Below are 16,661 nucleotides of genomic sequence, written 5' to 3' on the forward strand. Positions count from 1 at the left end.
CACATTTTTGTCTATCACATAATTTATTCCTCTCTTTTTTTCCTTTCTCATGGCAATCATTCTTAAATGATTAAAAGATAGCATGTCTAGAGGAAAGAATATTGGACTGAGAATCACTCATGAATCTGAGAGTCAAGAATTCAATTTATTCCAACACAGAAATGTTGGGAAAAAATTTTAAGTGTAAAAAAGACTTGAATTGGCAAGGTTTTTTTAAAGTATGCATTTTATTAGAAGACAAAACAGACAGCAAAGTTCTTTGCCAATTTAGACGTAGTCATAACTAAGAGGAAGTAATGAATACTGAAAGGTGAATCATTTACACTTTTTCTCTGGTTCTTCAGAACCAAAGGCAGTATTTCTGGGATGCCTGGATTAGTCAATTAAAGTGAGCTACTCTTCATAGGTAATACAGAAAATACAGGTCCCTCTAAAGCCACAGACACAGCATTGGGTACCAAGGCTAATGTAGCTTCTTGATGTAAACAGCTACTTTTTTTTTTTAATGGATGAATTAAATAGCATTTTATTGACCCTCAGAACAAAAGAAAAGAAAAAGTGTTTTTTGAGATTTCCTATATATACAACTAGCAATTGAATTCAGAGTCTAGGTGATCCATTGGCTGTGAGTTGTCTCTTTGTGCCTAATAATCAGCAGCTCTTATTCTGTGTGGTATCACACCTTTAATTTGGGACATCTAATTAGTGTGTAGAAAATTAGAAACTGCATTGATCAGAATAATCATGCCAGTACTTCATAACTGATAGTAGCTTTTATCCATGGGCTTCACTAAAGCATAGAAATATTAATTAAATTTTATGGGATTATATTTCCTTCAAAATACCTGTGTAGAAAGGATCAAGCTATCTTTATATTTCCCAAGAGATTAGAAATACATAAATGATTCCCCAAAAAATCTTTACTATTTTTTCTTTTATTTGATTTTGAGAATATTTGAGAGACTCTTGACTACTTTTCTAATGGACTCTCCATATATATGATCAAAATATTTAAGATTTCATTAGAATAAAATGCCTGTTTCATATTCCCAGAGAGGAAACCAACCGATACAGGCCAATAGTTCTGTTCATGCTGTCCCTTACTTTGTAAACAGCTATTTTAAATTATGCATTCCAGGAAGATATACTGGGAAATACCTATTTCATAGATTCTAAGATGCAAATTTTTTCCTGTTATAATACATCTGAAATAGGAATGCGTCTTAACAATCAATAAAGTCTTAAAACTACTGTTGGCCACAAGCAGTCACAATTGTCATGGATTATATATGTGTGAACATCAGAACACAGATATCAAACTTGTAAAATGAATGTCAGCAGCCTGGAAGAAAATATTAAACACAGTTATGGAGTGCTCCTTTAACTCCTCAGAACCAAGATTTCTGGGTCAAAAACAACTAACTTTACTATCAATAATTGCAAAGCTGGCTTAAAAGCCTAATATCACTGGCTTTTAGCTCTTTCATGGATTATTTTAAGAAATGCTGCATCACTGTGCTCTTAATAGCACAGAAAACAATACTGGGTAGAAAAACATGGGTCTCAGCAATGCAGAGTAAGTCATTTGGAATAATTTTAAAAGGTTTTAGGAATACTTAACCAATTTAATTTGGTTATATTCCCTTTTTTGTATATTACAATTTGGATATAAAATTAAAATCTTTCTCTAGCTAAATTTCAATGATCTATTCCAGTGAGGGGAAAAGAAGTCTAAGCTATGGGAAAATTACTATAAAAAAATCTAGTATTAAAAAACTTAATACACAGTCTTATATAAAATAATAATGTCTCATAATTCATGAAATACAATAAAATCTATGGAAATTTGTAGAAAACTAAAACATTTTTGCTAAATACCATAAAAAAAAACCCGTTCTTTTGTAGTATTACCTGTAAACCGCAGCAGCCTACAGCATTCATTATGGAAGCATTGTGAATAACTCGGTAAGGGATTCCCAGTTTTGTTGCTCTCAGAATAAGATCACTATGTGTTGTAGCTCTGTAGTGAGAAAAGATCAGGTTGGATTAAACTAACCACAGCTAACTTTTTAAGACAGTAAAGCCACAGCATTTCATGAGCTCAAGTCAATCAAAGGGTCAAGGACACTGCTTTCCCTCAAATATTTTGAGGCACCTGCATAACGCTTTCATCTGGGTTTCTGGGCAAGAAAAGTGTAAGTTTACACAGGCCCTGTACAATGTTGAACTGCACCTTTAACACTCTTAAAGCAGCCTTGGCAGCTACAGAAAAAAGGGAACTTTGAACTTGCTCTTTTCCTCCTGTTAACACCTGCAAAAGACATCTGTGGAATATTACTCAGCAACTGAACTCCTGAGTAGCAATTCTCAAATGTTTTGGTCTTAGGGTCCCTTTAAACTCTTAAAATTTCTGCTACAGAGTTCCAAATTATGGCACTAGACTTCCTCCTTGATTTCTGCTCTATTTTGAAGGCTTTGTTTCTGTATAAGGCACAATTTACAGAACATTTTCACAGCCTGTAGATCAGAGTTCTGACTGATATATTCCTAGTTGGATTTTATCTGTCTAGCAGTCATTTTATTTATAACTGTTTTCAGCCTGGTTGTTACTGTGCATAATTAGTATGTGTAAGCGTGTGCCTATTCTGCCTGCTGCCTTCCCTTTTTTGAGATAGATCTAACGATTATAATTAGATAGATTGGGGTAAGAGAGAATACATATAAATATAAATATGGATACTGTGAAACTTAACCCCATATCAATTTAGAACTGCATTATTAACGGAATTTTTCCCCCTTGATGAAAACTGCAGGCCCTACTGGGGAAAGCAACATTAGCATATTTGAGAAACTACATACAAACAAGCAGAACCTGTCAACTGGTCAATGCATACCAAGTAGGAAGATCAAGGGCTTTCACCCCACAAGGCAGTCAGAAACAGATTAAAGAATGCCCACCAGGGAAGTCTGTTTTAAATCACACACATAAATACAAACTACTATAAAAATAACCCTTAATTTGATTTAAAGTAAGCTTTTAAAAAATAATATAAATGCCAGTTATAAGTTTTTAATATCACTTTCAACAGAATTTCACTATTTAACACTAAGCGAAGGGAAAACTGAATTAGTTACTTGATGAGTTATTTAAATAGATGAGCAGAAAGAAAAAACTGGTTTAAAATTATTCTCTTTTTATCACAAGTTCATTTAAAGTGACCGGATGTGGTTCGTGTACTATGAAGATTTAATGACCTGGCAAAGTGGTTTGACTTTGTGAAACTGATATAAATGTGATTAAATTAGTCTTTCAGATTTCTGCTATGAAAAACTGTGATAAAATTGGTATTTTATCATCACAATTACCTAGATTATATTGCTTCAATTAAAAAAAAAGAACTGTACGAACCATGGGCTTAACACCCTTATACTGGGCATTCCTCCAGGTCCATGGCTCATGAAAATGTTTCACTGTAGTGACTGGGAAAGTGTGTGCATGTGTGTGCACGCGTGTGCACTGCCGTGTGTAAAGACAAATTTATTACTATTTCTGGGCCTGTGGCTCTATCTAAAATCATATATACTTATATACACACACATATAGTTCTAGATAGAGCCACAGGCCCAGAAATAGTAAATGTTTCTTAATAATATACTTGGAATTGCTCTGAAGGCAATTTCAAAAGAGGAGATTCAAGAATGTTGTGATCGGGCTTCCCTGGTGGCGCAGTGGTTGAGAATCTGCCTGCTAATGCAGGGGACACGGGTTCGAGCCCTGGACTGGGAGGATCCCACATGCCGTGGAGCAACTGGGCCCGTGAGCCACAACTGCTGAGTCTGCGCGTCTGGAGCCTGTGCTCCGCAACAAGAGAGGATGCGATAGTGAGAGGCCCGCACACCGTGATGAAGAGTGGCCCCCGCTTGCCACAACTAGAGAAAGCCCTCACGCAGAAATAAAGACACAACACAGCCAAAAATAAATAAATAAGCAAATGTGGGGTTTAAAAAAAAAAGAATATTATTAAAAAAAATGTTGTGATCAATGGAATAAAATGAAATTCATAAAGGTGACAATTTGAATGTATAAGGCTTAGTATGTCTATTTTAAATTTTATTTTATAATAACATTAATTTGCAGAATGGAAGCAATTAAATGATCCAAGTTAAGGCACATAGGAGACAGGTGAATAAAGGAATATTTGTGTGTATGTGTGTGCATGTACCATGAACATATTACAGAGCATATTAAAATAGCAAATGGAATAAAAACAGAACCATCTTTAGAAAGAATTTGTTTTTTAATTTATTTATTTTTGGCTGTGTTGGGTCTTCGTTGTTGCATGGGCTTTCTCTAGTTGCAGTGAGTCAGGGCTACTCTTTGCTGCAGTGCATGGGCTCTCACTGCGGTGGCTTCTCTTGTTGCGGAGCACGGGCTCTAGGCACATGGGTTTCAGTAGTTGCAGCATGCGGGCTCAACAGTTGTGGTACATGGGCTTAGTTGCTCCGCAGCATGTGGGATCCTCCTGGACCAGGGATCGAACCTGTGATCCCTGCATTGGCAGGCAGATTCTTAAGCACTGTGCCACCAGGGAAGTCCAGAAGGAATCTGTTTAATGATGACCCTGTTCAACTGCTCTTTATGGGGACAGAAAGCTTAAGACTGTCATCTCTCACATGACTGAGTCAGATCTACGGATGCAGAACATTTTTAGAGTCATTTACATTATTTATGTGATTAACTTCCACATTCCTTTTAATAACCTAGATTAAAAGGGCAAAGATGAGAACTACACCAACTGACTGAACTTACTTTCAATTACCTTCTCCATGAATTTAAGATTGCTGGAGATAGACGGTGCTGATGGATGCACAACAATGTGAATGTTCTTAATGCCACTGAACTGTACACTCAAAAATGGCTAAAATAATAAATTTTTAAATATTTAAAAAATATTAGAAAATCTTTAAAAATTAGAAAAAAGAATTTAAGATTGAGTAAACAGTTTTCCCTTCTTTTTGAAATTTTTATTCAAATAAGTAGAAAGGGGCTTAAAATTAAACAAAGTACATTTTTTTGGTCATATATATACATGGAAGAATTTCAGTGCCTTTGCATTCTGTATTCCCTTCCTGGTTTATCCATTTAATTAATTCAAATTCTAATTCTTCAAGGCCCAATTAAAATTTACACCTTCCTTACCACCCTGTCTCCAGCTAGTATATCCCAACAGTAATCCAGTGGATAAATGAAAAATAACTACAGTTACAGTAAATATTACATAAATCCAAATACAAGGTTATATATGATTAGTCACTGACATAGGGAAAATTAACTGGCTAGAAGTTAAAAAAAAAAAAAAAAAGCACTTACTCCTGAATAAAATAAGGGAAGATTCATGGAAGAGGTGGCATCTAAGCTGGGTCTTAAAGAATCTACTATTTCACTAAATAAGAACTAGGAAGAACAGTCTGTTTAAGGAAAAAGCACGAGCAAAGACATGGAGAACGAATACTGCAAAACATTTACAAAATGGCAAAGTTATACAATTTGGCTCTACCACAGTCAAAAAGAAGAGTAGCCAAAGGAAGAAGTAGATAAACTGTTAAAAGATTTAAGGCCACGAAGTCACTGAAGGATTCTGAGCAGCGTCACAGCACTTTTTCTGGGCCTCAGTTTTTTCATTTACATTGAAGTTTCCCTTCCACCCCTCCTTCCACCCCAACCGCCCCCCAATCCTACCCCACAATCTTACCTCACAATATTCAACTATTAAACCAGACCTTGCTCAAGCACCAACTCCTCCATAAAATAAAGCCTTTAAGTTTACACACACTTTTCTATCCTCATCTTCTACTTAACCTTTCAGCAGTACATCAAAGCTGACCACTCTTTCTTTTCTAAAACATTTTCTTTTCTTGGCTTCTGTGACAGCACACTCTATCGGTTTTCCTCCTCCTCTGCTCTTGAGAGACCATGAAATGCCAGTTTCCTAGGGATTGATCATCCTAGGTCTTCTGTTCTTGCTCTTGTTCCTTCCTAATGTGATTCCATCCACTACTCAGGTTTTAAATACCGTCTAGATACTGATGACTTCAAAAGTCATATAACCAGGATAAATCCTCCCTTGAGCTCCAGTAGCAGATATCAAACTGTCTATATGACATCCAAAACTTAAAATATTTCCAGAACCAATTCTTGTTTCTCCCAGCCCTTTTTCCTGCTGGCTTTCATCATTTAAAAAAATGGCATAATCAACTACTGAGTTACTAAAGCCAGAATCATTGAAGACTTCTTTCCTTTTCCTCATCTACTATATACATCCGAGCATTTTTCCTTCTAAATTTTTCCCAGTTTGTCTTTTTCTCTCTTCTACCAGAGCCACCCTTGCCTCCCTAAAACCCATTCACCCAAGCATTTAGAGTGATCTTTTAAGAATGTCAATGAGATTGTGATTATTTGCTGCTTATAATCCTCTAAAAGTTTACCACTGTACTTCAAACAAAATCCCTACTCCCTCCAAAGCCTTACATGTCTGGATCCCACCTATGTATTTAACTCCTTCTCAGGTCCCTTTTTCCTTCACTCATTGAGCTCCAACCACTCTGGCCTTTCAGTTACTTGAATACATTCTTGCTGTTCCCTCTGCTTAGAATGTTCTTCCCTTCTGCTTTTCCTTTTCCGTTTTAGATACCTGCTTGAATATCACCTCCACATGAAGGATTTTCCATATGACCCTGCATAAATAAGTCTGTTCCTGTTAGTCTCTATTTTTTTTCCTTTACAGATTTATTGATTTTTTTAATTTATTATTTTTTCTTCAACTAATGTCAATCTCCCTTACTAAACTGTAAACCCCATGAGTTATCATCTAATATATATCCAGCACATAGGAATGCCTGTCATGAGATAGGTGCTCAAAAGATATTTGCTGAATGGATGTCAGTCCAAATACACCTGGTCCTCCTTCGTCATGACCTCAGGCAAAATATTAACAATTCTTTCAATTAATATTTAATTGATGTCTACTATAAGCTCAGTATTGTGAAGGAAGCTAGGGAGATAAAAATGTGAAGGGGAGCCTACAAATCTAAAGAGTAAATATACAAATAAAAAAATACTTTGTGAGGTAATATATGAAAACTAACATCAGCAGTTAGGAAGAGATATAACTTCTGGTTGGGTGAATTAGGAACTATATCACAGAGAATGTGATGTTTGAGCTGGGCTTTGAAAAATGAGTAGGTTTCTGACAGTCAGAAACAGGGCAAAGGGTGTTACAGATGAGGAAAACAGTTTGAACAAATGCATGATGGTGAGAAAGCATGACGATCAGGGAAGGGCAAACTGGTTGGCGTGAGTGTGGGTTTCAGTACAAGACTGGCAGGACACCAGTAGAAGAGCAGGCTAGACAGTATTTTTCATGTCTGGCCAATGATGGAGCTAATAATAGTCTAATTTTGAGCCCGGGTGAGATTTTAAAATTGTGGATCTACAAACATGAATTTGATCACAGCATAGGTAATGAGTTAAGAATCTACACCTGGACCAGGTAAATGGCTACTATATTAAATTAGTATAATGAGAGCTTGGATTAGGTAGAATAGTGGCTGCCACAGAGGAAAGGAATGAAAGGATATGAAAAACATGGTAAAACAAAAGTCAACAGCAGTGCTTCTCAAACTGTGTGAAAGGCCAATATTTTTTAAGTTCTAAATTGTCATGGAACATTAGTTTTGTAAAATGCAAAAAAAAATAACTATTAGAAAAATAAAATATAAAATAATACAAAATACAAGCTCCAAAGTTTTACTATTAGTTTCAGCAGAGATAAAATTATTTTGTAAAATTGCTATAAAAGTTTCTAAATGCCTACTTTCAATTTCTGTAGTTATCTCATCATGGACTGGTAAGTTTGTGGGCTGGCAATAGCCTGCAAATCTCACTTCAAGTAGCACAGGTTTACTGGACTTCATCAGTGACTGGATACCATTTGCAACTAAATATCATAATGATACATAATCTCTGGTACCTCATATTGATATAAATTACTTTCTTTTTGACAGACACATGCACATGTAACTAACATGCACAAAACAATTACATGCACATGTAATTGTTTTGAAAAATATCCTTGGTGGTGGGTTCACAGTGATTTAATTGTCCTTATGTTCCTTAAACCTGTGACATAAATCCTGGGTCACCAGCTGGAGAAAAAGAACTGTTCTGTTTGGCTTGACATTAGAGATTGATGATGCTTGACTAGACAAGTATAAGTCCATCTTCTTAGTAATGGGGAAGAACAGAGCTCCCAGTGGATATAAGAAATTGAAATCTGAGGCTTGATAAACGATCAATTCAAGGCAAGTAAAGCGACAACAGTATTGCTAAATAGTAGATGATTAAAAAGGAAAAAAAAAGCCGAGGACAAAGCAAGCAGAAGATACTTGCACTTACCTGCAAAATAAATGGCAGGTACAACTCTTGATAATGTAATATACTTATTTAATAATGATATACTAGTTTAGGTTATTTGATGCCCCAAGTGACTTTCTAAAAAAATAGCTGAAGCAACGATATAAACTTTAGAGTTGACACTTGATAATCAATGTAAGTGATACATGATGACATCCTTCCCAAATAAATTTTCTTCATTAATCTCAAAGATAATGAAAGTTTAAACTACAAAATTTTAGACAGAGCCTATTTAAACAGTCCCCTATCAGGACCTGGAAGATAAAGTTTTAAATGTAATAAAATAATTCTTAATGATTAAAAAAGTAAATAAATTAAAACTCAAAATATCTCCTTTGACTTACCCAAATGGATCACCAACTACAAGGAATGCGACATCACTGATATCAGCATCCTTTAAAATATTATTTGCTTCCTGTTCCACTTCTTCTCTATCAGCGAGAATCAATTTTCTTCCATAAAACTCTTCCTATAGATTTAAGTCCAATATAAAAATGAGACACAGGTGACCATTTCAACACACACACACACACCCCTCTCTCACACACACAAAACAGTCTTTGTCTGGGGCCTGTGCAAATCTTGGCAACCATCCAAACAGATCATTGACTACAACTCTTCAATGAGCTAGCCCTCTGTATCATGTTGCAATTAAACTCTGTCTTTGGGGCTATCTTAATATCCCAAGAGGAGGTAGACCTCCTAACACCTCAGGCTCTTTGCATTTTAAATTAACCTCTAAATTTGGGTCTAATAGACCAGGCCAAACATTGTAGGATGAATAGAGAACATGTATGCATGAGCCTGACTTCAGAAACACAGTACTGCAGAATAAATATATTAAACAATAATTATACACATACATGGTAGCTGGGTTTGATTAAATTTTCCTTGGGAAATCTATGAGACCTTGACTAAAAAAGAAGATAATTTCAATGAGAAACAGTAGAAAATTAAGATTTAGTTGTTTACAGAACCAGCAAACATTCCTGCATAATTGCAGGAAAGACTAATTTAAAACTGTATTTCCTAGTTCCTGCTAAAAAAGGCAGAGTTGCAGGAGCAAGAAAAGAATTCTAAATATATAAGAATTCTCCAAACAAACTGCTTTGTGAACGAATCCACAGAAGTTCAACTCTAAAGCACAAACCCAGGAGGGTGACCTTAACTGGAATGGCAGCATGGAAGTAAGAGTGTGCTAGTTGTCATGGGGTAGTGGTTACAACCTATTATGCAAGATCATGAATCTTATAACAGATTTCCTGTGGAGTAATATATCGAATATGACTCAAATATAGTAAAAGTGGATGCACAGATAAATAATACTATTTCTTACATGCTGAGAAGTTTATTTTTGTCATAAGGATTATATCATGTCAAAAGTTATAAGGATTGCTGTAATGGAAGAGTATCTGCTACTCAGTAATATTTGTCAAGCAAATGAGTAAATGAACAAATGATTAAGCATCTGAAGATAAAGGCTACAGTTCCAACTGCGATAATTACTTCCTAATACTTAAGTAGAATCTGTTCCTCAAATGTGAAAAAAGATTCTTTCCTTTTCTCTGAATATCTTCTTAGAGATAACGTTCCAGAAGTTCCCAATGACAATGATGTTTTCAGAGATGAAAATGTTTTATTTTCACTTGTACCACATATTTTTTCTTAATCCTTCATTTTTATACATCTTACTTTTATTTTGTAAGCCCAATAAACTTAACAGTTGTAGAGGGGACTTCCCTGGTGGTGCAGTGGTTAAGAATCCACCTGCCAATGCAGGGGACACGGGTTCGATCCCTGGTCAGGGAAGATCCCACATGCTGTGGAGCAACTAAGCCCATGCGCCACAACTACTGAGCCTGTGCTCTAGAGCCTGCAAGCCACAACTACTGAGTCCACGTGCCACAACTACTGAAGCCTGCGCACCTAGAGACTGTGCTCTGCAACGAGAAGCCACCGCAATGAGAAGCCCGCACAATGCAACCAAGAGTAGCCCCCGCTCACCGCAAGTAGAGAAAGCCCGTGTGCAGCAACAAAGACCCAATGCAGCCAAAAAACAAAACAAAACAAACAAAAAACAGCTGCGGAACATTTATATTCACATATGTAAGAGAACACACATATGATTATTGAAAACTGAAGGAAACAATGTTCTTTTCTGAACTTCTAACATTTCTTAAAAATCAAGGAGTCACATGTTACTAGGTTAATGCTGGCAGTAATCCTATCCAATATTTTATAAATGACTTAACAACAGAAAATCCACTCTCTCCTCAAGTCTTTTATCATGATCACTTCATATTTATCACTCACCCTAACCAAGAAATATTTCATTATCTAATTGAAACAACAGATTTATTTTTTTAAAACATCCTCCTTAAAGAGAAACACACATTAACACCTCAATACAATCAAAGGTTGATCCTCTTTAAATAGAATGTTTAAAAAAAGGAAGAGATTGCTAAAGCAGAAATAGACTGGTACTACACTATTTTTATCTTAACCACTTATTTATGTATTCGTTCAACCACTCATTTGAAAAATATTTCTGTGTACGACCTCCATGCCAAGCTCTATGCATGATGTTGGGAAACAGTGTGAATGAGACACACATGACTTCTGCCCTATGGAGCATAATGTCTAGCGGGGAATTAACTACCACATTATATGTGCTATAGGAACATCAAAGCTAGTCAGGGTCAGGAAAGGAAAATTAAAAACCAAGCAGCACCATTTAACAAATGATTTTAAATTTATACTATATATTATCCAATGATTGATTAGACAGTTTTCGTATCTCAGCCCTAATCTTCTCCATTCGTGAAAATGAAGGTAAAACTCAAAATTAGTTCTTAGTTTCCATTGGTGGGTTTTGTATATAGGGAAGAAAGTAAAAACTAACAGCTAAAATTACTTTTGGGTATTTCTGGAAGGATACACAAGAAATTAGTAATGATTGCCTCCAGAAGGAAGAACTGGGATAGAAATCTTTTGATGTATATATACCTTTTAGTATCTTTGAGTTTCAAACTATTTAACATATTACCTAATCAAAAAGTAGAAGAGTAAAGGCTCAAAGTAGCATATGGAAACAAATGCAAGAACAAAATCTTAAAAAGAAAACAAAAACACTAACATTTAAAGTAGGAATGGAAAAATAAGGAGCTTACAAAGGGGACCGAGAAAAATGCAAAAGCAGGAATAAAACCAATAGAGAGCCATGTCTTGAAAGTCGGTTTCAAGGAATAGTCAACTATGTCAAAAGAAGTAAAACAGACAAAAATTCAAAACTATCCTCTGGAGTTCTCAGGTACTAAATAATTGTTCAATAAACAGAGAAGTATTTCAGAGAAATGGAATTCAGCTTGTAGGAGTCTTGAGACATAGGGGGACGTGGGGGGACAAGAGAAGTATACTGCTTTTTCAAAAAGCTTTGGAAAAAGGAGAGAGAAACAGAATAATAACTAGGGGAAAAGAGGTTTAAAAAAGGAGAGTTTTCGGAATGGACAATACACTTGATCCTTGAAGAATGCAGGGGTTAGGGGTGCCGGCCCTTCACAAAGTCAAAAATCTGAGTATAACCTATAGTCAGCCCTCCATATCTGTGATTCCTCCATAACCGTGGATTCAACCAACCTCGAATCAAGTAGTACAGTAGTATTTACTATGGGAAAAAAAAAACCAAATATAAGTGGATCTGTGCAGTTCAAACTCAAGTTGTTCAAGGGTCAACTGTATTGGACCCTTGAGAGGACAAAAGGATATTAATATAGATCGAACATAAAGAAGAAAGAATAATTGACAGGAGTAAGGTTCCAAAGGAACAGAGAGAAGAAGTTTGAAAGAAAACCCATCTAGATGGCATTAGACTTGAACAGGAAGAGACCTCATCTTACAAGTCATTTTCTAAGACTGGAGGGAGGACAGATTCAGATTTAGGGTAAGGATAAATAGGAAGCTAATAAAGGTCATAGCTGATGGCCTCATTTTTCTCAATGCAAAGTTCTTTACTGTTCTCTCCTATCCCTCCAATCTCAATCCACAGCGGTTAGATAGGAGGACAAGGAAACAGAGTTGGCTGGTATACCGAGGTGAAGTATGTTAGGAAGAAAGGAGAAGGAACAATGATAAATATAATTAACACTGCCGTACTCTACGTATGAAAGTTGTTAAGAGAGTAAATCCGAAGAGTTCTCATCACAAGGAAAACAATTCTTTTTCTTTTACTTTGTACCTATGTGACATGATGAATGTTCACTAAAGTTATTGTAATCATTTCATGATGTGAGAAAGTCAAATCATTATGTCAGTTATACACTTTAAACTTTTACAGTGCTGTATATCAATTATATCTCAATAAAACTGGAAGGAAAAAAAGAGGGAAAAGATACACCAGCGGAAAATGAAAGTTATTTTGGTGTTGCCCAAGAACAAGTTATAGCAAATATTTGTTTTTCTCCTCCCTGCTTTTGCTCACTATTATTTTTTCTTCAGCAAGGAATGTTCTTTCTCTTCCCCTTACCAAATCTTATCTATAGTAATAACTGTCTCTTGCTCTTCCCCTTATCAAATATCATCTATAACAATTTCTGTAATAATACACTTACAATGGGCTTACTCTGTGGTCAGGCACTCTTCTAAGAACTTGTGCATATGAATTCATTTAATCTTTACCACAATTTATGACATAGGCACTATCTTTATTCCTGTTTTACAGATATGAAAGAGAGCAAAGAATTTAAATGGCTGCCCAAGGACACAGAACATTAGTTGACTGCAGGACTTCACAGAACTGCAAATGGGGCATAGACAAGCAGAGATGAATGATCTCTGCTTTATGCAGGGTAGCTAGGGCCCCAAAGTTAGTCCTCGCAGGCCATGAGCAGCTTCCTCCATTTATCCTGAAGAGCTATACAAATATTATCATTTTGTATTTGGACCATGATTTAAACAAAAGAAACAAAACAAAAATAAAACAATTGAGATGTGTCGTTTGAAAACATAGCTCAAATTCCATCTGTTCCATAGTATTCCCTGACCAGCACAGTCTGAAGTGACCTTCTCTCTTACATGTACCTCAATTGTAATTAATACCTAGTAGCTATTTGAGATAGCTTCTACTACTTAATTGGTGAAAAAGTGTTGGCTTAAATAAAATAATCAAGTTCTTGTCAGCAATATAATTTTATAGTTTCTCTCTTCCACTACTGTCATGAATTGTTATTTACATCTTCCAGTATTATTTAAGTTTTCCTGGGTAAACACAGATGAATCATGACCCACTTGAGAATGAAGATCATAGCTTATATCTCGTTGTATAACGTATATAGGTGCGTTATATCAAATCGGCACATAAGATAATAATTTAGCCACAGAAAGTGCCTAAAGAAATCCAAACTGTATATACCAAAACTAAAAGTCTTTCCTGGATTCACTGTCTCTAGTTTAATTAACTTCTGAATAATAGGGAATGTATAAACGATACTACCCATCTGGCAATTTGAAAATAATAGCTTTCAATGTAAGAACAGATAAATTCTAGATTTCTTTAGCAACATCCATGTGGCCCTTTTTTAAAAAAAATTATTTTGTGTAATTAGTGATAAAAGGAAGCATATATTCATTGCAGAATTTTCCCATCTTTTTTTCACTGTATAATAACTATCTAGAGTTATTGAGACCAGATTGTACGAGCACATCTTAACAACTATTTAAGTAATTTGTTTAAAAAAGAAAGAAAAGGTAGAAATTAAAGGAAGAAAGTGGCTGAAGATAAAGTGGTTCTAAAATTTTACTGGGCAATATAAGGCATGATTGTATTTATTTATACCTTACTTTATTCCAGAAAGGATTCATTTAAGGTGATTGATGTATGGAAAGTTGTTCAGGGAAGAACATGAATTGAAGACCCAGAGGGGCTCACGGATCAGTGGAATTTTGTGACGGGGGGGATCCAGGATTGACCACTTTACTTGAATTCTAACTTCTCTGTAGGTGTTCTGTGATGTTATATTTTGTGAAGCTATTATCTATCCCTAAGAGTACAGAGACACAGTATGGTCAAAAGTGGTGGATCTCAACTGAGGACTGCTTTGGCCCATATTCTGGCTCTATCATTCACTATCTGTATGACCCTGGACAAGTTTCTCTGTGCTTCTAAAACTGCGAACAGTAATTAAAGAGTAATAATCCTGTTCTACATGTTAAGTGTTTAAAACAGTGCATAATAAGTGTCCTAAAAATATTAGCACTTTTTATTGTTGAGAAATAGAATTCTAGTACCTTAACAAAGTACATATAATTTACCTGTGAGGTTGAGCTCAGCCCCAGATCTTGACCCTGTATGTAGTAACTCTACAAATATGTTTTTGGTAAAAAAAAAATAATATCTAAAAAAAATCATAGCAACCAAAATTAACATTTAGCTAGCACTTAAATTTGCAAAGCACTTTCAAATACATCATCTTAATAAATGATATAATCTTAATAGCCTTCCAACTGATTATTATCTCCATTTGACAAATGAAGAAACTGAGGTTTAGACACGTTTGGAAATGTATCTGTTAACAACTCATGTTTTCTGAACACTTTTGTGCCAGACGCTATGCTAAAATCCTATAAGGTAGGCATTTCTGTCCTCTTTTTACGAAGTAAGAAACTATAGTTAAAGGGCTTGTCCAAGGTCACATGTTAACATGTGACAGAGCAAAGACATAAAATCACATCCAATTCTATAAAACTACTGATTTGTCTATATTCTCTAAAAAGATTTTAAGTTCATTCTAATTGTCCTTTATCACTAATTAGTGAGGAACATTTCTATCATCTTGAGCTTGGATATTCTGGCTCCATCTTAATAAACTGGAGCCAACAAATAAAAGCTGTTCATTAGACACAACTTTTATTTCAATGCATGGCCAATCAAGTAGCAGTCCTTCTTTAAGATTTTAAAGAAACTCTGAGACCTTCAGAATTCTCTGGGCTGTGAATCTGAGAGGCCAGAAGACCTGAAATTCTCTAGGTCACCGTTTTCTCTGGAAGACTTGATAGACCAGACAATCCTAAATTGTTCTCCCTCCTCCTATAACATGTCCATCAATCTTTTCATCTTAATTTACACTGTATTTGAAATTTGACAATGAACCTGAATTTGACCCCTCCTCCAAAACTTACTGAGCCCTTAACCAAAGCCAGGTAAATGTATGATATACTAGCAAATTCTATGGTTACTAAGTTCCAGGCTCACTCAATACATCCAAGTGTATAGGTATAAGCCTTACTGGGAGATGTCTATTCAAAGGTTAGATCTCTCTGGATATGATACAGACAGAAAGGCGATTACCGTTCCCTATGGAAATACTTCAAAGGGGGGAGGTTTTCAGCTTGGTTCCTGAATACATTACCAACTCATTAAGGCTGTGTCAGCACCTCATTAGCACTCAACTCGGAAAGGATTTCTTGTCTATCTCATGAAATACGAGATTCTGATAATTATCCCCAGGAGTGTAAAACAACTTTCCTATTTAATGGAGAAAGCTACACAATTAGACTTGTAAAGTAAGAAAAAGCACCCTTTCATTTTCCAAGTCACTTGGTTAGTGTGTTATTTCCATTCTTGTACTCCTCAGATTCTTAATAATAAGCAGGGCATGTGTTTTAAAGGATTTGAACCAACAGACCTGAAAAATTCGGTTCAGCTTGGTGTAATAAAAATCAGCTGTTAAATATCGTTCTTCCCAGGAGGCTGGAAAGCCTTAAGCACCTACCAGAACTTCCTTCCCTACAGTCAGGACTGAGGTATAGGCTTCCAGATACACTCGACTGCAGCGTCTTAGAACTTCCAGCCCCTTGACTGTGATGTCCTTGGCATCTCCCAGGCCCAAACCGATCATGTAAAGCATTTCAAAGTCCAGGGGGAGGGCGACTGCAGGACGAAATGAATAAGAAAATCAAGTGTCAGCTACATGGAGGATGCCTAAAATCTAGTGATGAACACTTAGACGAAAACCAAAATAGCACGAGGAGGGACGGCATGTCACAAGGAGGAGGTTTAAGAACCTTACTTCAAGGCTTTTAAATAAGGACTGTACTGTTTATAAACAACCCTACCCACTTGCTCTCTTGTTACACAAACCTAGGATCAATTACCCTTTGAGAGAATCGTAGCTGGGTCACCGTCCTCCCCAAA

General features: G+C 35.8%; 1 protein-coding gene across 2 annotated transcripts in view; it reads right to left on the reverse strand.

Moving 5' to 3' along the window:
* DPH5 (diphthamide biosynthesis 5) overlaps positions 1-16,455 on the reverse strand; it is a 36,283-nt gene extending 19,828 nt beyond the window's left edge. The window contains exons 1-3 of one of the 2 annotated variants that reach the window (XM_065883558.1): positions 16,240-16,455; positions 8,818-8,942; positions 1,912-2,020 (exon numbers count right to left, since the gene is read on the reverse strand). In XM_065883558.1, coding sequence (XP_065739630.1) covers positions 1,912-2,020; positions 8,818-8,942; positions 16,240-16,374 — 369 coding nt within the window. In that variant the 5' untranslated portion in view covers positions 16,375-16,455. The remainder of the gene's footprint in view (positions 1-1,911; positions 2,021-8,817; positions 8,943-16,239) is intronic. The other variant, XM_065883560.1, reaches the window with a different exon arrangement.
* Positions 16,456-16,661: the final 206 nt, after the last annotated feature.

The sequence above is a fragment of the Phocoena phocoena genome, chromosome 1, assembly GCF_963924675.1.
Source record: "Phocoena phocoena chromosome 1, mPhoPho1.1, whole genome shotgun sequence".
NCBI lineage: Eukaryota > Metazoa > Chordata > Mammalia > Artiodactyla > Phocoenidae > Phocoena > Phocoena phocoena.